This window comes from Muscardinus avellanarius (assembly GCF_963383645.1).
Source record: "Muscardinus avellanarius genome assembly, chromosome: 1".
In the NCBI taxonomy this organism is placed as follows: domain Eukaryota; kingdom Metazoa; phylum Chordata; class Mammalia; order Rodentia; family Gliridae; genus Muscardinus; species Muscardinus avellanarius.
This window is the reverse complement of record NC_137786.1, coordinates 189,632,852-189,656,385: the sequence shown is the minus strand read 5'-3', so window position 1 is coordinate 189,656,385 and position 23,534 is coordinate 189,632,852. Positions and strand designations below refer to the sequence as shown.

The following is a 23,534-nucleotide window of genomic DNA, read 5'->3' as shown; positions in this document are numbered from 1 at the left end:
CCGGGCTACACTCCCAGACCTATTTTATACTTTTTAAATTTTTTTTTGGAAACAGGGTCTTTTAAGCCAGCACAGCTGGCTTCGAACCTGCGCAATCCTCCTGTCTCCGCCTCCCAAGCGCAGGGATTACAAGCGTGCGCCACCACGCCCGGCTGGAAATAGTTAAGTTTTAATTTTGGGGAGTAGAAGGAGAATGGGAGGCAAGTGTTAGGTGTTTTATACCTAGAATGTTTCCAGGAGGCTAAAGCCAGGAGTAAGGTATGGGAAGTTAAGGCAGGTTCAGGAAGTTGGGGTATGGAAGGATTGCCTCAGCCAAGTTTTTCCCCCTAGTAAGTCTTGCCTTGGGCTGGCACTGTACTCTAGAAAAGGAAAAAAATTATCTTCTTGTTTCTGCTTGAGCCAGATTTCTCTGCTTCAGAGGTCAGAACTTGGTGCTGGTACTAGTTTAGAACCATATTCAGTGGCAGCTTTTTATGGTCTGCTGGCCTATGGATACATAACCACAATTTAGAAAAAACTTCCCTGGGGAAATGAGCACCAAATAACTTGATTTAGAAACAAACTTTTGTAATGAAACCTATTTGTAAGTTAACTGTAAGTGCTTCTGCTGATGGCACACCAGGTCCACTCATTTGAAACCACGTGCCCGCAGTATGTGAGGCTGTGAGTTGTGGGTCAGAGCTGCCCAGACCCCAGTAAAGCCCACATGTTGCCTTAGGTTGCCTTAATTGTCTAATATAGTTTAGATACATTGAAGGCCTCATTAAGTTTTTTAAAAGAGAAATTAAAAGGATTATGAGTTTAGTGTAGCTTTTATTCTGCATTAGAGTTCTGAAGCATAAATTATGGAGATATTTGTAATTATATGTTAGATTAAATAAAATATTGATCTCAGCCAAGAAAAGAAATATGCTTTAGGAATATCAAGCATATTGTAAACATTTGACATAAAAATTAGGGGGGAGTTTGCAGGGAACAAAGGTTCTCTGTGACTTGGCAGCTGCTGTTAAAAAGAAAGGGAAGAGCCCAGCTCTGGCTCCCAGCTGCCTGGAATGCTGTGGCCTTCTCTAATATTACCAGAGGAATTTGCACTGCACTTGTTTTAGAAAACAGAGACTACCTATAGCTAACCAGGCCCTCACTGTGCTCAGGGAAACCAATCCTTAACTCTCTCTTATGATCTCCACAGTTACCGTGTTTTGTGTCAGTTCATATTTTGAGATTCTAACTGTGTAAAAGAGAGTGTACTGTTAAATTCCAAGAAAGTTCTAAAAAGCATGAGCGGTTCCTTGGGCATGCCAAGTCTAGTTCTTTGTGTCTTGGGACATATTTGACAGGATTTTAAGTCAGACTCTATTTTAGTTTGTTGAATTCTCCCAAATAGAAGTTGCCCAGATAATTCTCGTATTCCAAAGACTTGCATAGAGGAGGGTAGGCTTTTATTGGTTTTGCATACTTAGCCCACACCTGCCTCTGGGGAGTAAGTGTCCAGAGTTAAGCATTCTGAGAAGAATGTTTTGGGAGAACTGTTAGTATGTGATGTGTCCTTACCTGGATGCCTCCACATACAGTGGAGGAGAAATGACGGATGCTTCTCTTAAGTCTTCTATTAAATCAAAAGATGGGAGCTAACAGAGCTATTCTGAGAGTTTGACACACATCCCCTGGAGTCTGAAAGTATATAAGGATGAGTATGTAAGTCTGGATCAGTAACCCCTGACCTAGCAGAGTACAGGGAAAGGAAGAGGCAGGCTGTACTTGGGAAGACTCTATGTTTTCCTGGGATTCTGACTAGAACTAGCTAAAAGCCATCTAGGAAGGGATGCTTTGTATGGTTAACCAAAAGGTAACATGAGCCAGGAGGAGGGGTCCATGAAAGCTCCAGATATTTAGGGTTGGATTTGTAAATGGCCAAGGCTCACCCCCCCCCCCATTTTGTCAAAGACTTCATGTTGGGCACTCACCCAGGAAACCTACAGCTTGACATGAGAAAGGTAGCCTCAATATCACATTTCATTGGTGTGACCTTTTGATCTCCCCTTAATTGTCCCCATTTCTTCAGCTCCCACCCTGAAGGAGCCAGGAGCAGCTTTGATGGGGTAGAAGACATGCAGAATAAGAGGGTAAAGAGAGAGGGAAGCTGACCCCCCCCACCCGCCAGTCCAGTTGCACATTTCCAGGCTAACCTAGGAAGGGGTAGGATAAGCTTTAATTTAGATGAGTAATCGGACAATGTGCTAGATATCTTGAATATTAATAGTTACAATATTCTTAGGGCTGAAATTTTTTTTGAAGGAGATTTATAATAAAAGAAAATTGAAAAAAATTATATTTTCTAGCCAAGTGTGGGGGCACATGCTTGTAATCCCAGCATTTGGGAGGCTGAGATAGGAGGATCGTGGAGGATCCTGGTTCGTAGCCAGCCTCAGCTACTACTTAGGCCCTTTGCAAATCAGTGAGACCCTGTTACAAAATAAAGAATAAAAAATAGGGCTGGGAGTGTAGCTCGGAGGTAGAATGCCCCTGGGTTCCACCCCCAGTACTGACCAACTTTTTCAGATTTTAAAAGCAAGGAAACACTTGCCCACAGAGAGGCTTGAAGGAAAGTTTATACGTATACCCTATTGAGCTCAGTTTGTTATTTGTGCACCTATTAGTTATTTCTATATTCATATATACACATACATGAAAATAAAATTTTTGGTGGAAGATGCTGGGGATTAAACACAGGGACATTCTAACTCTGAGCTACACCCCCATCCCCTTAAGAAAAAATTAGAACAGGGTTTCTCTGAGTTGCTGAGAGTCTTACCTCGTTGCTGAGGCTGACCCTGGAACTTGAGAGCCTCCTATCTCAGTCTCCTAAATACTGGAGTTACAGGCATGCATTGCCACACCTGGCTAAAAGATGAATAATATAAAAAAGAAAGTGTAACCATCAGTTGCTCGGCATACTTATTTTTAAAATCATGACTTTTAGCAGTAAGGCAGAATTTTTAAGTTGGGAAAATCCAGAAGGTCATCACCCTAATGTGTGCTGGGATGAAACCCAGAGCCTTGTGGGGTGCTAGGTCGGCTTTCTCCCACTGAGCCGCACCTTGCCCAGGGTCAGAGGACACGAGGTGAGAACATAGATACGCTTTGGCTGGACTATTGACGCCGTTGAAAAGAAAGCAAGACGTGGTTTGGGCTCTATCTGCTAAGATTTGTTAAGACCTACTGCGTGTCACATACTGTGCTTAGTGTGTATCTTTACTTTTCACAACAGTCCTGTAAAGTTGGTATTATTTTGTCTCATAGACAGGGAAATTGAGGTTCAGAAAGGTTAAATGAGCTCTTATAATTTTTCATAGCTAGCACGAGTGGTAGAGCTGTACCAGTGTGTTCCTACACACTGAAGATACAGGTGGGGCAGGAACCTCATCCAGCATGCTGCTATCCTGGAAGAGGAAAATGGGGTACATAGCAGTCACTGGTGAGCTGCGCCGGGCAGTAGGGGAGGGTCTTTGCATGTTTCTATTCATTTTGTGTTCTCTTCCTGCCACATCTGAAGAGAGCATTGAAGAATGCTCTCCTCAGACTAGACCAGTGATCATGTTTTTCGCTTGAGGAAATGGGGATTAGAGATGTTTTAATTTTTACTGAAGGACTAAAACAGCTAGCAAGTGGAATGGCATCTAGATTTGAATTTCAGGTCTGACTCTAGAGCCCCTACATCTTCTCATCATGCAGAGACTTTATAAATATGTGTCTTTTTAAAATTTCCTGTGTTCTATGGAGTCAAGGGCTGAGATGATCAGGAGCTCAAAAAGGAGATAAATGTGAATTTGTTTTGATTTTTTTGTTCTTTATTTTTCATGGTATTTTTATTCATTTCATAGGCTCGTAAGGAAATGAAAAACTTGAGATTTTATGAATTTTATTAAATAGCAAGAATATATTTATAAGATAATGAGCTTAGAAGTCATGTATGGTAGTATATGCCTGTTATCCTAGTACCTGGGAGTTTGAGATGAGAGGATCACAGATTTTAGGCCAGTCTCAGCAATTTAGCTGAGGCCCTCAGGAACTTAGTGAGACCCTGTTTCAAAATAAAATAGGACTGGGAATGTAGCTCAGATGCAGAATGCCCCTGGGTTCAGTTCCTAGTACCACAAAACTTAAAACAAGAATATTAGCTTCTGCTTATCGGTTGAGTGACTGAAGAAGTAACACAATTCTGGACCACATTTTTAAAAAGTCTGTAAAAAGGAGTACCTATTGAAAAGGCCATTGTGAGCCAGGCGTGGTGGCGCGTGCTTGTAATCCCCGTGCTTGGGAGGCAGAGACAGGAGGATCGCGCAGGTTTGAAGCCAGCCTCGCTGGCTTAAGAGACCCTGTTTCCAAATAAAAATATAAAAATAGGTCTGGGAGTATAGCCTGGAGGTAGAACGGCATCCAGGAACCCCAGTAACACCAAACCAAACCAAACCAAACAAAACAAAAAACAGGAAAAAAAAAAAAAGGCCTTTGTGAGAATTAGATAAGAACATATACTTGTGGAGTAATAAAATGCCATAAACCTCCTGTCACATGGTAAATGCTCAGTTCTTGGTGATTGCAGTTGCTGTGACTGAGGGCCTCTTGCTTTTTATGGGAGCAAAGAGACAGAAACAGGAAGGAGGCTGTGTGTCTTACCTCCTCCACAGAGGGTCTGGAGACTTGGCTTTATAGTGCTGGCTCTGCCAGCCACTTGATGCTGGAGCTCGGTGCTCAGCCAGTTCCTCACAGTCCTTGTCCTCACAGAACTAGTTGAGTAGGGGGAGGAATGGGCAATAAAAATGTAAGATAAAGCCAGGCGTGGTGGCGCACGCTTGTAATCCCTGCGCTTGGGAGGCAGAAACAGGAGGATCGCGCAGGTTCGAAGCCAGCCGCGCGCGCTGGCTTAGGAGACCGTTTCCAAATAAAAATGTAAAAATAGGTCTGGGAGTGTAGCCCGGAGGTAGAGGGGCTTCCAGGAACCCCAGTACCACCACCACCAAAAAAAAAAAAAAAAAAGTAAGATAAAATATAAGCTACATGTGTTTTTGAGAGAGAGGAGGAAATAAGAGCAGGGAGGGAAAGCGAGAAGGAGCTTAGAAAATATTTTGAGCAAGAAAAAAAAGCCCTCAAACTTCTAAGTCATTTGGTCTTGGGTAGAATGAAGTGGAAGCTCATAGTTAATAGAGAGGCTGTGTGTGTGTGTGTGTGTGTGTGTGTGTGTGTGTGTGTGTGTCTATGCATGCAGTGCTGAGGATATTCTGAAATATCTCTTTCTCTGCAAGGGTAGTAGATTTAATCACTATGCTGAATTCACTTAGTTTCCTAGAACCTTCAATAAGTTTCCAGTCCCAGTGCATAGATAAGATACCACCCCATGGCAATACTGAAGAACTACAGTTTCCACAGCTCAGTGCATTTGAAGGTGAGTTGTCATTCCTGCCCAGTGAGGGCCAAAGAGCAGCTCATCCTCCTTCCTCCTCTTCCCCTCCTCTTCTTCCTGTGACGTAGCATGTTTGAGTAGGAGGATAGTGAGTTGGCACTTCACGTAGGAGGCCAGCCAGAGGTCTGCTTATGCAGTGTAGAGGCCTGTGATAGCATTCCTGCTTATCACTTCACGATCATATTCTGTGGTATTAAGGGCTTTCAACAGCCTTAGGCAGACTGGGCTTTATCAGGGGAAATAGATCTCTCTGCTTAATAGGCTAGCTTCTCCAACCCTGAACTAAAGTAACTAAAGTCCCTTTGCCAGTCTTATGACCTGGAGGCTTCCTGCCCTTGGGAAGGGGCATTCCCTTTCTCTGGCCAGGATCCTTCTTCATGCAGGCTGTCAGGAAAGCTCAGTGCTCTCCCCAGCTTTGCCATTCCAGTCCCCTCCAGTGTGTTCTCTCAACCCTTCAGCCCTTCGGTTCATCCTTCTTCCCTGCCCTTGTCTGAACCTTCGCCATCTAGCTCAGTACAGTGCTATGCTTCCTTTCTGCCCTTTCTGCCTCCGGTACTTTCTGGCCTGTGGTTGGTAACTTTGAACTTCAGAAGATATTACTTTCTTGGCAAAGTACTGGGTTGGGCTCTGTTGAAAGTGAGTATACATCGTTCTCATGCAGAGCTGCAGTATTAATCTCCTAAAGTTTGCTGCCTTCTGATCAACCATATCATGGCATTGGCACTTCATATTGGCTTTTGTTCTTTGGCCTTCTTATACACTTAACACCCCTAATTTCTTCATCCCCAGTAACGTTCAGTTACTATATAAGAGGCAGTGGGCTTTATGAAAGTAGGACCTTGTCCATCCATATTGGAATTTTAATTTTGAACAAATGCCTAAAACTAAGAGCAACAAAATTTGGTTGAAGGGTTTCAAGTAGTAGGAAATAAGGCTTTGAATAGTAAATATTACACATAAAACTGGAGGGTTCTGTATACTGTGTAAAGAAACTACTGAATCCTGTAAGTAATAGGGAGACACTTAATTTATGTCATCTATAAAGGTATAATTGATATACATACAAAATGGCACAAATCTTAGTTGTACAGCTTGATAGATTTATTACTAATATATATACCTGTGCAATTACTGCTCAGATTTAAAAAAATATTTCTAGAAACCCAGATGGGAAGCTTTTATCTTTTTTTTTTTTGGTACTGGGGATTGAACTCAGGGATATTTTATCTCTGACCTACATCTCCGGCCCTCTTATTTTGAAACAGGGTCTCACTAAGTTGCTGAGGGCCTGGCTAAGTTGCTGATGCAGGCTGTGAACCTGTGATCCTTCTCTCTCAGATTCTCAAGTACTGGGATAACAGGTGTGCACCACTGTACCCAGCTGGGGAGCTTTCATCTTGATTCATGGCACTTAGATACCAAGTCACAGAAATCATATGGTCCGTCTGCAGTATAAGTAGGACTGGAATTGTTACAGTTGTTCCTGAGATTATCAAGTCTTTATAAGTGAATAAAAACACTAATTCAGACATCTAAGTGCATGGAAAAAGTAATAGTTGCTGTATGGTTAACATTGTTTAATCATTGACACATCTTGGCATTTTGCATGCCTTACTTCATTTTATCTGCTCCACAAGGTGGTTTTTTTTTTTTTTTTTTGGTGGTACTGGGGATGGAACCCAGGGGCCTTTTACCTCCAGGGTACACTCCCAGACCTATTTTATATTTTTTATTTGGAAACAGGGTCTCTTAAGCCAGTGAGGCTGGCTTCGAACCTGCACGATCCTCCTGTCTCTGCTTCCCAAGCACGGGGCTTACAATCTTGCGCTACCACACCTGGCTGGTTTTTTTTTTGTTTTTTATGATTCCTGTTTTTACAGATGCTGAAGGTTAGAAAGGGGAAGTGATTTGTCTTAAATCCCACAGCTAAGAAGTAACAGGATCAGAATTAAACTCAGAACCATTTATCACCAGAAACTGATTTCCTTTTTTTTTTTTTTGGTGGTACTGGGGTTCCTGGAAACCCTTCTACTTCCGGGCTACACTCCCAGACCTATTTTTATACTTTTTTATTTGGAAACAGGGTCTCTTAAGGCAGCGCGGCTGACTTTGAACCTGCACAATCCTCCTGTCTCTGCCTCCCAAGCGCGGGGATTACAAGTGTGCGCCACCATACCCGACTGAGACTGATTTCTTATTGATGGTCTACTACCTCAAATATCTGGTACCTAAGTTTGAGTGGCAAAAATGTTCTCTTTGTGGTGGGAGATGATGGTTGTATTTGTAACATGTATATAATGGGTGTTAATTTTAGGTATATTCTAACTTGTTGCTTACTGAAAGAATTTTGATAGGGAAGATTTGTTGTTGTTGTTGTTGTTGTTGTTTTGTTTTGTATGTTGAACCCAGGGTCTTGTGCACACTGGAAAAACCAGGGAAGTGATGTTTTGTTTTGTGGGTTTGCTTTTGTGTTGTAGTACCAGGCATTAAGCCAGGGGCTTAAGCATGCTAGCCAAGTGCTCTACTACTGAGCTATATCCCCAGCCCAGGAAAAGATTTTCTGATTCTTTGACAGGCCCTTAACAGTTGTTCTTTAGGAGAAAGAATCTTTCAAGAGGTTGGCTCTTTACAATTTGTATGCAGTAAGAATATTATGATTTCACTACACAAATTATGAAAATAAGATATAGTAAAGATGTGATGTGGACCTAAGTATTCAGAAATCCCAACAACTAGTTCATCTTAAAAAAACAAACAATGAGATCCAAGTGCAGTGGCACACATCTGTAATCACAGCAATTTAGGAGCCTAAGGTAGGAGGCTCACAACTTTAAGGCCAGCCCAGGCAGCTTGGTCAGACCCTGTCTCAGAGTAAAAATGTCTTAATGTTCTTTTGTTTGTCTAATGTTAATGTCTTAATTTAGTATCACAGTGCAAACCTCCATTATATTTGAATAGTTCTAGCTGTTATGCATGACTTGGACATTGATAAGAATATATTTAATATTTATTTATTCATTATGTTTTCAATAAAGGAGGTAGGAACAGCATGGTACTTTTAGGAGTATGACGGGGTAGCTGACAAGATTCAGGCTGTACAAGATGAAATCAAGACAAGAAGTATGATATGGCTACAAAGAAACATATCTCAAGAAACTAGTCACAAAGTATAAACACCGTTTACCCAACCTTTTGGTGAAGAATGTAGTTTTATGTTGCTTAAAGTAGTGAGTAAAAGAATATTGTTGCTAGTTGTATTTACTTCCTGAAGTGGTTTGAGTGCCAACAAAGAAATTCAAGATTGTTTTTGTTCCTGATTATTTTTAATGCATTTGGGGAGGTGTTGGAGATGGCTTCTTACTAAAAGCTACAGCTGTTGGCAAATGATTCCTTTATAGACTTTAAAATCAGGAGGCTGAGACAGGAGGATCACTGGTTTAAGGCCAGCCTCAGCAATTTAGATACACTCTACTTCAAAATTTAAAAAGGGGTGGGGTGGGGTTATAGCTTGGAGTAAGAATGCCCCTGGACTCAATCCCCAGTACCCCTCTCCCACATACACACATGGAGGAGGGGTGGGGGAGGAGATAAAATTACTAAAAATGAATTCTATAATCAAAGTTATTCTTAAGCATAAATAAAATGTGGAAAAGCAGGTAGCAGCATCATCCTTTGCCAACTCCCAAACCAATTTTTTTAAACTGTCTTGTTCAGAGGAACTGCTTTTGAGTAGCTTTCTGAACATAGGTCACCAAGTCAAGGAGTGTCATTTAAGACTACCATGTTCCTAGAGCCCGAACTGGCTGCCAGGAAGCCATGTGTGAAGGATAGCAGAACGCCTTGGCTCTGGCTCTGACTCTGGCTCTGGTTCCAGCATTGGTTCCAGTCTTTCTTTCTAGTTATTCCCTCAATTTTTCTTTTTCTTTTTGGTGCTACTAGGGATTGAACTTGGCCTTGCGCATGCCAGGTGAACACTATACCACTGAGCTACCTCCCCAGCTCCTTTTATTTTAAATTTGAGACAGGGTCTCGCTAAGTTGCCCCAGCTGGCTTCAATTTGCAATCCTCTTCCTTTAGCCTCTTGAATCAGTGGAATTACAAGAGTGTGTTACCAGAGCTGTGCTCCCCCAGATTTTGTTAAAGAGCCAGTGGGAAAACAAAGTGGGAGGAAGTCAGTTCCTAGTAGGTCAAAAGAAGGGTACGCCAATATCCCACATAGTGCTCCTTGGAAAGAAATGGGAAGTACTTTCTCAGATATTTAGAAATTTTTAAACCTTTTTAAAGAAAATTGTGATACATAACTGCCCATTCTTATGTTGATGATATATAACAGTTGGGAGGCTTTGATAGGAATATAATTTAAGATACAAAAATAGTGAAAGTGAGATTCCTGTAGGTGAAATAATTCTGAAATGATGTTTCTTTAGAATAATACCTAAGGCATCTGACAAGACATAAGAGAAAATGTAAGAAAAGAAGGTAGGGGCCGGGTATGGTGGGACATGCTTGTAATCCCAGTACTTGGGAGACGGAGACAGGAGGATGGCAGATTCAAAGCCAGGGGCAACAACTTAGGTTCTCAGCACCCAAGCGAGAACTAATTTCTAAGTAAAAAATAAAACAGGATGTAGCTTGGAGGAAGAATGCCCTGGGTTCAATCCCCAGCACCAAAAAAAGAAAAAAAAAAAAAAAAAAAAGGAAAGAAAGAAAAAAAGAAAAAGAACTAATGGACTAATGCTTATATCAAATGTGAAGAGTTCTGAATTATAATTTATTGAGGTTTTTTAATTTTATGAGAATTTGAGTTCTAGATTCTTAGCCAGAAATAATTACGAAAAAATTATTTTAGAGTTTTTGCAGTCTTGCATATTTCAGATAGGAAAATCCAAAGAGATATACAGTATTTCTATGTGGAAGTCAGCCATGTTCATCCTATACCACCAACACTGCCCTGGTATCTTTACTTGGAATGTGCTCTTGAGAGACTTTATTTATTAGAGAATTGACATAGTACATGAATCCTAATACAATGAAAACATTCAGATTAGTTCTGGATACATGGATTTTTTTTTTTTTTTTGTGGTACTGGGGATGAAATCCAGGGGCTTTTCTACCTTTGGGCAACACTCCCAGACCTATTTTATATTTTATTTGGAAACAGGGTCTCACTAAGTTGCTGAGAGCCTCACTAGCTGAGGCTGGCTTCGAACCTGTGCAATCCTCCTGTCTCAGCCTCCCAAGCACGGGGATTACAAGTGTGCGCCACCACGCCTGGCTAAGATAAGTGGAATTTTGTAATGTTAGTACTGGTTGGTAGACAAATGAACATACATTTTTTAAAAAGTTTTGTTTTTTCCTTACAGTCCTATTTTGTAACAGATTATGATCCAACCATTGAAGATTCCTACACAAAGCAGTGCGTGATAGATGACAGAGCAGCCCGGCTAGATAGTAAGTAAACTTCTTTATTTGATAGTTCATATGTCCCATTCTTAAAACATTATTTTCTGATGTTTTGTTAGGTTTAATAGTATAATTGAAATATTAGGTGACCTTGAATATAAGCCCACCTTTTTAATTAGTTTTGATTGACAAATCTGCAAATTAGTCAATTTAAATATTCCTTAGTAAATGAAAAGTCAAACAGTAATTGAATTGATCTTTCACAAAACTGGTCTTTTTATTATAACTTGTTGAAATGTATTTATTGGGACAGTGGGAAAAACATACCAAATCTCAGCTCTTCCTTCTTTTTGGCAAAGTTTGCAGTAGGGGAAGTGGCTATAGAAAAGATTCAGTATTTTTTAACTTAGAATTCAGGGCACAGAATCTTTTTTTTTTTTTTTTTTTTGTGGGTCTGGGGATGGAACCCAGAGGCATTTGACCTCCGAGCTACACCCTCTGCCCAATTTTTTATTCTTTATTTTGAAACGGTCTCACTGAGTTGCAGAGGGCCTCACTAAGTAGCTGAGGCTGTCCGCGAACCGCGATCCGTAGGTCTCAGTCTTCCAAATGCTGGGATTACAAGAGGGCGCCACCACGCCCAGCTTGGCACAGAATCTTTTAACAAATAGAGTACCTAGTTAAACAGTCTACCCTCCGTAGAAGAAAACCCTGTTCTTTTAACTTGTGTGATTCTTTTTTTCAGAGATCAAGAAATACATTCACATGTGTGGTATTGGGGGGGGGGCAGGTAGCAACCACAATTTCTTTTTTTAATTTACAGGTATCTTTAACAGTCTTCTTTGTGTGGAGGGGGATATACATCCTAATGATTTTAGAGGTTATCTGATTCCATCTGCCTAGATGTGTTTGATATTTTTAACCTTGTACTTAGTATGTTAATATATTCTAACCACAAAAATCAACTTGCTGATTAAAATAACCCTGAAACTGTCTCTCATTAGAATATGTTTGTCTTTGGTATTGAGAGTAAAGTACTAAGAGAGGAATGCCGTTTCCTTATTATACCAATAATGAGGTTCTCTAGAGGACCACGTCCACATGAAAGGGGCCTGCCCCGGTGCAGTTGATAAAATGAAAACACAATCACAGTTCTCCTTGTGGCTTTTCTTTAGTTTTAGATACAGCCGGACAAGAAGAGTTTGGAGCCATGAGAGAGCAGTATATGAGGACTGGTGAGGGCTTCCTGTTGGTCTTTTCAGTCACAGATAGAGGCAGGTTAGTACCATATGAAAATGTAGCTTGCTGGTCCTTTTTAGATCACTGTTTTATTTAAAAACAGAAAAGTGAGAAATAATGAAGTACTAAAAGGAGCATGGAACATGCTCAGTAGTGATTCCTGGCCAAGTTGATTATTTTTTTTTCTTTTTAAGTTTTGAAGAAATCTTTAAGTTTCAAAGACAGATTCTCAGAGTGAAGGACCGTGATGAATTTCCAATGATTTTAATTGGAAATAAGGCAGACTTGGATCATCAAAGACAGGTAAGAAGAATTTTCCTGTTGGGAAACCATGTAAGCAAAGTGATCTATTTAATGAGACTATAGAAAGTTCCATGATCAGTAAACCTGTGTGTTGGGAGGCTGAGACAGGAGGATCACACAGGTTCGAAGCCAGCCTCAGCTACTGAGTGATGCCCTTTGCAACTCAGTGAGACCCTGTTTCAAAATAAAGAATATGGCTGGGGGTATAGCTCGGAGGTCCAATGTCCCTGGATTCCATCCCCAGTGCTGCAAAAACAAAAAATAAAAAAAAGCCCTGTGCTTCATGTTTAAAACACAATCTTTGATTTGTACTGTATTTAAAATATTTTGTTGGATGCATAACAAATTTAAAACATTGACTTAGCTGGGCCTGGTGGTGCATGCTTGTAATCCCCGCGCTTGGGAGGTGGAGACAGGAGGATCGCGCTGGTTCGGAGCCAGCCTCGCTGGCTTAAGAGACCCTGTTTCCACATTAAAAAAAAAAAAAAGTTAAAATATAGGTCTGGGAGTGTAGACCGTGGGAGTGTAGCCTGGATGTAGAAGGGCTTCCAGGAACCCCAGTACCACCAAAAATAAATAAATAAATAAATAAATAAATAAATAAATAAATAAATAAATAAAAAAAACATTGACTTAAGAGAATGATTCAGTCTTTTAATGCTAAGATTTAGAAACGGTTTTTGGTGATCCTTAGTGTAAAATAAGTTTTCTTGCTAGGTATTCTTCGTATCTGAATTATTTATTAAGTTCGGTAATATTTTGGTAGCATTCTACCTGTGCTTAGCTTTTTTTATTTTTTATTTTGAAACAGGGTCTTGACAAGTTGCTGAGGCTTGCTGCAAACCTGCGATCTTTCTGTTTCAGCCTCCCAAGTGCTGGGATTACAGGCATGTGCCACCATACCTGGCTATAAAAATGTGATCCTAGCTGGGCGTGGTGGTGCACGCTTGTAATCCCAGCATTGGGAGGCTGAGACAGGAGGATCACAGTTCGCAGTCAACCTCAGCTACTTAGCGAGGTCCTTTACAACTCAGTGAGACTCTCTTTCAAAATAAAGAATAAAAAAATAGGGCCAGGCATGGTGGCGCACGTTTGTAATCCCCACACTTGGTAGGCAGAGACAGGAGGATTGTGCAGGTTCGAAGCGAGGTTTAAGAGACCCTGTTTCCAAATAAAAATATAAAATGGGTGTCTGTGAGTGTAGCCAGGAGGTAGAAGGGTTTCCAGGAACCCTAGTACCCCCCCCCCAAAAAAAAAAAATAAAATAGGGCTGGGTGTAGCTCAGAGGTAGAGCCCCTGGTTTCCATCCCTAGTACCACCAAAAAAAAAAAAAAAAAAAAAAAAAAGGTGCTATGTGCTATTATCTTGGAGTGAGTTCTTTATTGATTTTTCTTCCAATATCAAATACATAGGCATAAATTATGTATATGCTGAAAAGTTCAGATGTGTATCTCTCCAAAGGAGCAATGCAAGTGGCTGAAACCTGATTGCCTAATGTTCTGCTCATCCATGTAGATTTGACTCTGAATGATAGGCACATAGACAAATTTTATTCCTCCTATGGCCTTCTTTGCTCTTTTCTGGGTTCCTTTGCATTGTAATCAGGCATGTCGACTCTTCTTACTCTAAAGTCATGACCACTAGTCTTATATAAGTTGTTAGCACGAGTTGGAAATCCTACTACATTTCCCTATTCTCTTCATTTGGCACTTGTTTGGATAATTATTACTTTTTTTTTTAACTTGTATTCAATCTGTAATATTTTATTTTCTTTCCTCTCAGCTGATGGTGCATGCTACTTTTTATTTCATTGAGAAATTCCTACCTGCCTATCTCCACATTTACCAACCCAAGTTGCATATGTGCTCCATCAGGTCTCTCTTCTCCATTTACGTAATAACCTTCATCTGTGACCAGTGTCCGCACTGGATCCCATTCCTTCTCACTAACTCATGGAAATCACCCTGGCAGTAGTTCCCTTTCTCGCTTTCATGATCATTCCCATCAGCATACAGCATGCTACAATGTCTTCATCTTAAAAACGAAAAATAACACATACTAGAATCTTGTAGTCTTACATTCCCTCTGAGTTCATTTCTCTTCTGACTCTATAAACGTGCTTTCCTTCCATTCTTATTTATATGATAACGCATGCATTCAGTGCCAAAGCTGATTACTTTCTCCTTTGGTACTGGGGGTTAAACCTAGGGGCATTCTACCTCCAAGCTACATCCCCAGCCATTTTTCCCCAGCACGGGGGATGAAACCCAGGGGCATTCTACCTCTGAGTCACACTCCCAGCCCTGTTTTTTATTCTTTATTTTGAAACAGGGTCTCACTGAGTTGCAAAGGGCCTCTCAAAGCAGCCGAGGCTGTCCGCAAACCACGGTCCTCCTGTCTCAGCCTCCCAAATGCTGGGATTACAAGCGTGCGCCACCACGCCCGGCTCGCTTTCTCCTTTGAAACATGTTTGTTACTTGGCGTTGGAATATCATTTCTTCAAAAGAAGATTACTCTTTTTCTCTTCTCCCTCATATCCTTTGTATGGCTTCTTTTCTTTTCCTTATTTCTGTTCATTATCTTAAGGCTCCATAGTAACTCTTTCAAGGCTCTCCAAGCCTTGAAGGGCGTATTCAGTGCACTTCAAATTGAAAAAGCTATACTAAGGTGTTTTGTCTTTTTATAGTCTCTTAGAATGAAAGGTGATATATTAGAAAGCATTAGCACCTTCACATTTTCTTTTTTTTTCACCTTCACTTTTTCTACCAACTCTACCTGGACAAGTTATAGGGACTCTGAACATTTCTTCCTCTGTTCAGAGATGTTTACTTTTTAATCATCTCCAAGTTCTTAGTCATTAGTCTGGCCTGCCAAGTTGCTAACCCAGCTAATCGTTTTTTGCCTCTGTCTTAGATATAATCCACTTGGTGTTCTTGGCTTCTAGCCATTTCTCCTTGTTCGGTTGTGGACCTGCCTGGGCATTCCTTCCATGGCTACTCAGTTCTGAACCCCCTCAGGGAGGTGAGGGTGGTCAGAAGAGGCTCTGCTTGCTTCCTGTTGTCTTCTGCACCTGTGGACTGACTGACTTCCTTCATGCTTCCATCCATTCACCCAGTTTTATTGATCATCTCTTCTAGGCCCTGATGATGAAGCAGTAGACAAAGCAGTCACTGAGATTTACATTAAATAGAGAGCTGTAGGATCTAACTGGGGTTTTTAGTGTTATCACCCATTGTAGTCTCTTAGAAAGATTGCTCATTTCATCTATCATGTCAAAGGTACAGGAAGAAATACAGATGAATAATGTGTTTGATTCTAGTCAGACAGCACATATTTTCTGATGGCAATGGAATTAAAACTTAATTTCAGATAGCTAGGAAATCTCCAGATAATGGGAAACATATTTCTAGTTTGAGTCAAGGAAAAAAATCAAGAAAGACTACAAAGTATTATGAACTTAATGAAAATTAAATGGGATGGTATTAAAGAAATATATAGAAAGAAATACTTGTATTAGGAAAGCAACAGATCTGAATTAAATGACCTTAGATTCTAAAGAAACTAGAAGAAGCTGGGTGTGATGGTGTGTCCCTATAGTGTCCCAAGTTTGAGGCCAACCTTGCCATCTAAGTGGGGCCCTTCTTAAAATAAAAACAAATATATAAAAAGGGCTGGGGATACATAGTGCAGTGGTAGAGCACCTCTTGGTTTAATTCCTGGTACTATGGAAGGACAAGCAAATTAAAACCATAGTAAGTTGACGGGAAATAATAAAGAATGGAATCCAACAAAATAAATAGGAAAATTATGGGGCTCAGTATTAGACCACCTGCTTAGTATGCACAAGACCTAGCACCCAAGAACAATATAGAAACAGAATGGAAAAAACGTTGAAAAAATAGATAAAAATAAAAAATGTATTAATATGATCAATCAAATCGACAACCGTTGCCAGAAAGATTAGGTTCAAAAGGGAGAAGATACAAATTAGTATTTGGAATTAGAATATCATCACTTCAGATCTTAGATGTGTAAAAGATAATAAAGAAATGTTATAGAAAACCTTTATGCCAATAAGTTTTGTAAATTAGATGAAGTGGACATGCTCCTTGAAAGGTACAAACTAGCAAAGCTCATTCATGAGATAGATGGGCTGAATAATGTATTTAGAAAATAAATTTGTCTTAAAAACTGTCTTTCAGAGAAAACTCCAAGTCCTAATGGATTAGTTGAATTATACCAAATATTTAAGGGACACTCCCTGTTGTGTCCAGACTGTTGTAAATACTGAGAGAGAATCCTTTCCAGCTTATTTAGAATGAAACCAAATTAGCATTATTCTGAAACCAAAACCAAAGACATAGGAAAACCACATCTCTCATGAAAATGCATGTAAAACATATTTCATGAAAATACATGTAAAAATTTTATTTTAACAATATGTGTGAAGGACAATAGCTGGGAGAGGCGGTCCATCCCTTTAATTCCAGATTCTCAGGAGTCTGAGGCTAGAGGATCAGAAGTTCAAGGCCAGCCTGGACAACTTAGTGTGACCCTGTTGCAAAAAATAAAAAGTGTTATTTTTAGTGGTAAATATAGTGGTATAGAGCTTGCCTACCATTGCAGGGCCCTGGGCTCAATCCCTAGCAGTCTACAAAGGAGAGGAAGGAGGGAGGGAAAAGAAGAAAAAGAGAGAATACATTATTTGAGTATGAGTTTATTCTAGGAGTAGAGTGTTGGTTCAACATTTAAAAATGAGTCAGTAATTCATCTTAACAGACTAAAAAGAAAAAAATGAATATGATCATCTAAATAGATGGAGGAAAACATTTGAATCCAATCTTTATTCCTGATAAACAACTCTTTACAAATAAAATAATGGAAAATTTTGTTAAATGAATAAAAGGCATCTACAATAAAATTCTAAAATGGACAGCATATTTAGTGGTAGAAGATTAAACACCTTGTCCTAAAGATTAGAGAGAAGTCAAAAGCATCCTTCTTGCCATCATTGTACCAGAGGTTCTGGGAGGTACATTGAGACTAGAAAAAGAACTAAAGGCATCCATCAGAAAGGAAGAAACTAACTTATATTTTAAAAAATGGCATGATTATGTAGAAAAATGTTTGGAATTTGCAAAAGAACTCTTAGATAAATGAGTTTACAGTATTTCTAAAGTGTAAGATACACAAAAATCATGATTCTTTTTTTATGGTATAAAAAAGTTCATTGTTGAGAAGTAACCAGAAGAATGTGGTTCTCTGTGGGCAATAGGTTCCCATGTTTTCTTTTTGCTCATCTCACTTTCCTGCAAATGTTTTCTTTTGTGGTGATGACAGCAATAAATTTTTTTTAAAACCAGAAACACAATTTCAAGCCCCACTGTAAATGTCATATCATTTATTAGTTTTCAGTAAATACCACAATTCAAGTTCTTTGCATTTAGAATATATTGAGTCTTAATTTATCCGATTAACATTTCTTCCTCTGGCCTACTGATCGTCAGTGCTGCCCCCCTTCCTTGCCTACGTTCCTTCACTACCAAACAAGGCATTTGTAAGGGTCAGTAGTCTTGTTCATCACTGGTTTTCTCCACATATTCATGAGTATCTCTTGTGTACCAGGCACTGAATGCAATGATGAGACCTGTGGCTCAGAAATGTGTGCTCCTCTTCACTCCTACCTCGTGACATTTTCTCTCTCTGCTTTTGCCGTATCCCATGCCAGCCTTCTTCCAGTTTCTAAGAGTTGGAAAGCCCATTTGCTCTTATAACCTCACACATGCCTCTCCTTGCCCCACCCCCAACATACTCTAAACAGTTCCTCTGTTTAGCTTACTCAGGGAAACTTTTGCTGAACTCCTTGACAGGGCTAGATACACTCATAGTATTTTGTGCTTTTCCTTCCCAGAAAATATTATAATTGTATTTTTGGTGTTTCTTGACTTTTGTTTTGTGGTGCTGGGGATTGAACCTAGGGCCTCATGCATGCTAGGCAAGTGCTCTACCACTGAGCTATGTCCCAGTCCCTTCTGTAGTATTTAATACTTTTGGTATAATCTCTAAATTGAAATCTTGTATAGTAGTACAGTCGTCCCTTGGTATTCATAGGGGATATTTCTAGGACCCCTCTCCCTCCTATGGGCATCAAAATCTTTGGATGCTCAACTCCTTTATATAAAATGTCATAGCACTTGCATATAAACTCTCTATATATTCTCATGTATACTTTACCATCTCTAGTTTATTTGTAATGCCGAATGCGATGTAAATATCATATAAATAGCTCTATTGTTTAGGGAATAATGGTATGTACATGTTCAATACAGTTCAGTCAGAATATATCTATATGGGGGGGGGCTTGTCTGGGGATGGAACCCAGGGGCATTAAACCTCCGAGCTACACCCCCTGCCGTATTTTTTATTTATTTTGAAACAGGGTCTCACTAAGTTACAGAGGGCCTTACTAAGTAGCTTGAGGCTGTCCATGAACCATGATCCTCTGATCTCAGCCTCCCGAATGCTGGGATTACAAGTGTGTGCTGCGATGCCCAGTTTGAATTTTTTTTTTTTTTTTTTTTGGTGGTACTAGGAGTGGAACCCAGGGGCTTTCTACCTCCTGGCTATCCTCCTAGACCTATTTTATATTTTATTTGGAAACAGGGTCTCACTAAGTTGCTGAGAGCCTCACTGAGTAGCTGAGGCTGGCTTCGAACCTGCGTGATCTTCCTGTCTTAGCCTCCCAAGCCCAGGGATTACAAGTGTGTGCCACCGCGCCCGGCTTCAGTTTGAATATTTTTGATCTGCATTTGGTTGAGTCCATGGATGTAGAACCTGCAGATTTTGAGGGTTGACTGTATTTCCATCACAAGTATGTTCTTCTGAGTTGTTCTACAGATGTGGTCCTCTGTTTGTGTTGAGCTCTAAAGTTTAGATTCATCTTATGGTAAAACAGCTTGACTTCTGGATTAATAGCAAAATGTATATTTATTATTAATAGCAAAATGTATAGCAAATGTATAGCTTATTGTTAACACTGAACTTTAAACACAATTGTTGAAATTTCAGGTAACACAGGAAGAAGGGCAGCAGTTAGCACGGCAACTTAAGGTAACATACATGGAAGCATCAGCAAAGATTAGGATGAATGTAGATCAAGCTTTCCATGAACTTGTCCGGGTTATAAGGTAAGCAAAACCCATGCTAGAAAGGTGTTTTATCAATTACTATTAGATAGTTTTTGAAAAAGGAGATTGTATGTCAGAGTAGTTCCTTTTTTAGAGGTTAGTGTGAATGGTGCGTTAAGTTTTAATTATGTAGTATATTCTGGACACCTAATTGGGAAAATCTTATGTATGCCAAAGTAGAAAGTACATGTTGGTATTTTGCAAAAAAGTAAATGCAGCTTTCAGAAGTGGTGGTGGCCGGGCGTGGTGGCACATGCTTGTAATCCCTGCACTTGGGAGGCAGAGACAGGAGGATCTCACAGGTTCGAAGCCAGCTGTGCTGGCTTAAGAGACCCTGTTTCCAAATAATAAAAGTATAAAATAGGTCTGGGAGTGTAGCCTGGAGGTAGAAGGGTTTCTAGGAACCCCAGTACCCCCCCCCAAAAAAAAAAAAAAAAGAAGTGGTGGTGGTGTGATGACAGCAGCTAATACTTGAATAGTAATCAAATAACTGCCTGATGGGTGCTGAATGCTATAAATTATTATTAGGTTTAATCCTCACTACATCCTAGTAAGCTAAATACTTTCTTTTATACTCATGTTCATATGTGAAAATGGAGGTATAGAGTTAAGTAACTTGCTAGAGGTATTAAAAAAATACATACATATATAGGATTTTATTTTTTGGTCCTGGGGAATTGAACCCAAGGGCATTCTACCTCTGAGCTACATCCCCAGGCCTTTTTTTATTTTAATTTTGATGGTACTGAGGATGGAACCCTCCTTCTTCCTACAGGCTACACTCCCAGACCTATTTTATATTTTATTTGGAAACGGTCTCTTAAGCTAGCAAGGCTGGCTTTGAACCTGCATGATCTTCCTGTCTCTGCTTCCCAAGCGTGGGGATTACAAGTGTGCACCACCACGCCTGGCTTAATTTTGAAACAGGGTCTCACTAAATTACGAAGAGCCTTGCTAAATTTCTGAGGCTAGCTGTGAACCTGTGATCCTCCTGTTTTAGCTTCCCAAGTATGGAATTATAGGCATATGTCACCATGCCTGGCTAGGCTTAGATTTTATTTATTTATTCATTTATTTATGTATTGGGCATTGGACCTAGGGGCATTCTACTCCTATCCCTTTTAGTTTTTAAATTTTGAAATGGCCTTGCTCAGTTACTGAGGCTAACTTTGAACCTGTGATGCCCCTGTCTTAGCCTTCCAAGTACCGGGATGTCTGGCTTACGCGCCCCCCCCCCCCCAAATGTCCAACTAGGGTTCAGATATATTAAAGGGCAGAGCTGGGCTTCTTAAATCCAAATCTCTGATTCCAGAGCCTATGCTCTTATCTTTGATTCTTACCCAACTTCTTCCAGGCTGAATAAGCTAGTTAGTAGAAATTTAATATTAAATTCCATAGGTACAGTATGACACCCCAGTCTGTGAAGAATTTTTTCTGGTAGATAGCCTAAGGGGCCCTTGTTATTAAAAGTGTTAATATATTCTAAGACACTTAAGGTGGTGGGTGAGGTTTGCTAGAGGTACTATATAATGTTGAATGTGAGAAAGAATAAATTGCTTTAGTGCCGCGCGCGCGCCCCCCCCCCCCCAGTGGTAGGGATGGAACCTAGAGCCTTGCACTTATGAGCCAAATAGTCTACCAATAAGCTACATCCCTGCTCTTTAAACATTTTTTTCTCTCCCCCTGAGATGGGGTCTTGCCAAACTGTCCTTGAACTTTGACCTTCATGTGCCAGCCATCTTGTTTGGCTAGTGATTGGGGCTTGGTTAGATTATTTTGAGTTTTTGTGGCTTGGCCTCTACTTCACCCTCTGTTCTATGTACTGGGTTTCTTTGCTTGTTTGATAGTTTGACTCAGATGCCACGTGGACTCTTGTTTGCTGTGTATCTCAGGTGAATTGATACCTGATCTGTGGGATGCTTGTACTTTTTAGCCCCTTGCACAGGGTATTCTTTCTGGAGGAGAAAAAATGAAGGTTACAGGTATTACTTTTTTTTTTTTTTTTTTTTTACAAAAATCCAGTCCTATTGTTCAGAATTTCAGCTTTACAAGATGGGAGAGAGTTCTAGGGATGGATGGTGGTGATAGTTGTACAACATTGTGAATGTAACTGATATTCCTGGCCTATACATTTAATAATTGTTAAGCTGGAAAATTTAATGTTTATTTTCCCCATCTCCCTTTTAGTTCCATTTTGGTGTTAAACAACTGATGAGCTGGTTCTTTCTTAAAATAATTACTACTGCCTTTAGGAAATATCTTGTAGTTCTTTTTGATACAGAGGAGGTGTTCTTACTTTCTTTTCCTCTCTTAAATGCCAGGTCCTGTTAGGCACAATTAAATATCATAAGATCTTAAGTCCTCATAATTTGCTGTGAAAGATAGATACTTTGTTATTCCCTTCTAAAAAATAAAGGTTCAAAGAGGCCAACTAACTTGTTTAGTACTGGCTTTAAGGAGTGGCAGAGAGGAATAAGAACTGCATGTATACCTTGTAAGGATAAGTTTATACTGTAGTATATGAAGGACATTTATTCTAAAGTATACCAACCACTGAGTTAAGTAATTTCAAATTGGGAAGGGAGCGCGGAGGCTACAGAGCCCACTGTCCCCTGATGAGGACTCATCCATGGGGAACTCTGCTGTTTGCACTCAAGCATTTGTGCTCCCTTGTTTTTCTTTCAAACATACGCTTTGATCCCTAATTGAATGTGAGAAGCTTATACATTTATGTGTGGTACTTGTCCAGAAATAATGTGCATCAGGACTAGTAGATCACCTGGTAGGCAATTATATTTAGATTTTTTGTCTTATAGGAAATTTCAAGAGCAAGAATGTCCTCCTTCACCAGAACCAACTCGAAAAGAAAAAGACAAGAAAGGCTGCCACTGTGTCATTTTCTAAGGATCCCTGGAGTGTTAGCTCACGACTGCCAGGAAAAGCCCTCATCTTCTCCTTCTCTTCATGGTTTACATCATGTTGGTACCTTTCAGGCCTTAGACAAATGATCACCGTGTTAGCCTTAGACCAAGAAGCCGGCTAATCCTTTCAGTGAAGCTGATACAATGGTCCTTTCCAGACCAATTTAAAGGAAACACTAAGGCTGCTTTCAGAGATTTGTCTGATTCCTTTAAAATATATGTCTACATACACAGACATTCTTTTTTTAAGGGCTTACATTTTAATAGAGATGAATCAGTTTTGGAACTAAAGCTGTTTGCCAAGCTGAAGTCATAGGTTGCAAAATAATTTTTAACTTCTGGAATCATGTTGCCTACTGTTACTCTAAATAGAAACATAGGGAATTTTTTTTTAAATGTGAATTTTTGCCTATCTTTAAAAATTTTGATGTCAACTGTAGTTAACCTTAAATACACTGAATGGAATCTACAAAAATGAAACATCTCAGACCTTTCTTGATGCTATAGCTTTTGTTTTCCAGTGGCCAAAATACCAGAATGCCTATTGTATTTATGGATTAAACTGCTTATCAAGCCTTTGTTATTACTTCTCCTCTTGAAGATGATAGTATTCCATGTGGCCAAATATTTGAACTCATTCTGATCTTAGGCATTTCAATGTGTACTTGGTTTCTTAATTTAACTCTTTTCACAGCCATGCTAAGGGTAAGAATGAATAATTTTTGTCTGTCTTTCTTTTCAAGTATTTCTGGGATTCAAAAACTAAAACTGTTTTTGTTTGATGTAATATAAAATATGGAATTGATCTTTCCAGAGTCAAGAGATGATTAATGTTTTTGCTATATACTTTTATACATTATTTTCTTATCAAACTAGGTAACAAGTATTTTTATATGTTTGTAAGCAAATATGCTTTCACAGCATACCTTGTGTATATGTAAAGATGAGTATTTAACTCTCACTGTTCACTTTTAACTGACAAAATTTTTCTTGCTGGCCTGGTCTTGGTTGTCTGCACCT

The 23,534-nt window shown here is 39.7% G+C and overlaps 1 protein-coding gene across 1 annotated transcript in view; it reads left to right on the top strand.

Moving 5' to 3' along the window:
* The window catches only part of RRAS2 (RAS related 2), a gene marked incomplete at both ends in the record, with an annotated part of 75,993 nt that extends 53,496 nt beyond the window's left edge, over positions 1-22,497 (top strand). The window contains 5 exons of the mRNA XM_080712140.1: positions 10,825-10,912; positions 12,040-12,142; positions 12,298-12,406; positions 19,475-19,593; positions 22,410-22,497. Of these exons, the coding sequence (XP_080568266.1) occupies positions 10,825-10,912; positions 12,040-12,142; positions 12,298-12,406; positions 19,475-19,593; positions 22,410-22,497 (507 nt within the window). The remainder of the gene's footprint in view (positions 1-10,824; positions 10,913-12,039; positions 12,143-12,297; positions 12,407-19,474; positions 19,594-22,409) is intronic.
* Positions 22,498-23,534: the final 1,037 nt, after the last annotated feature.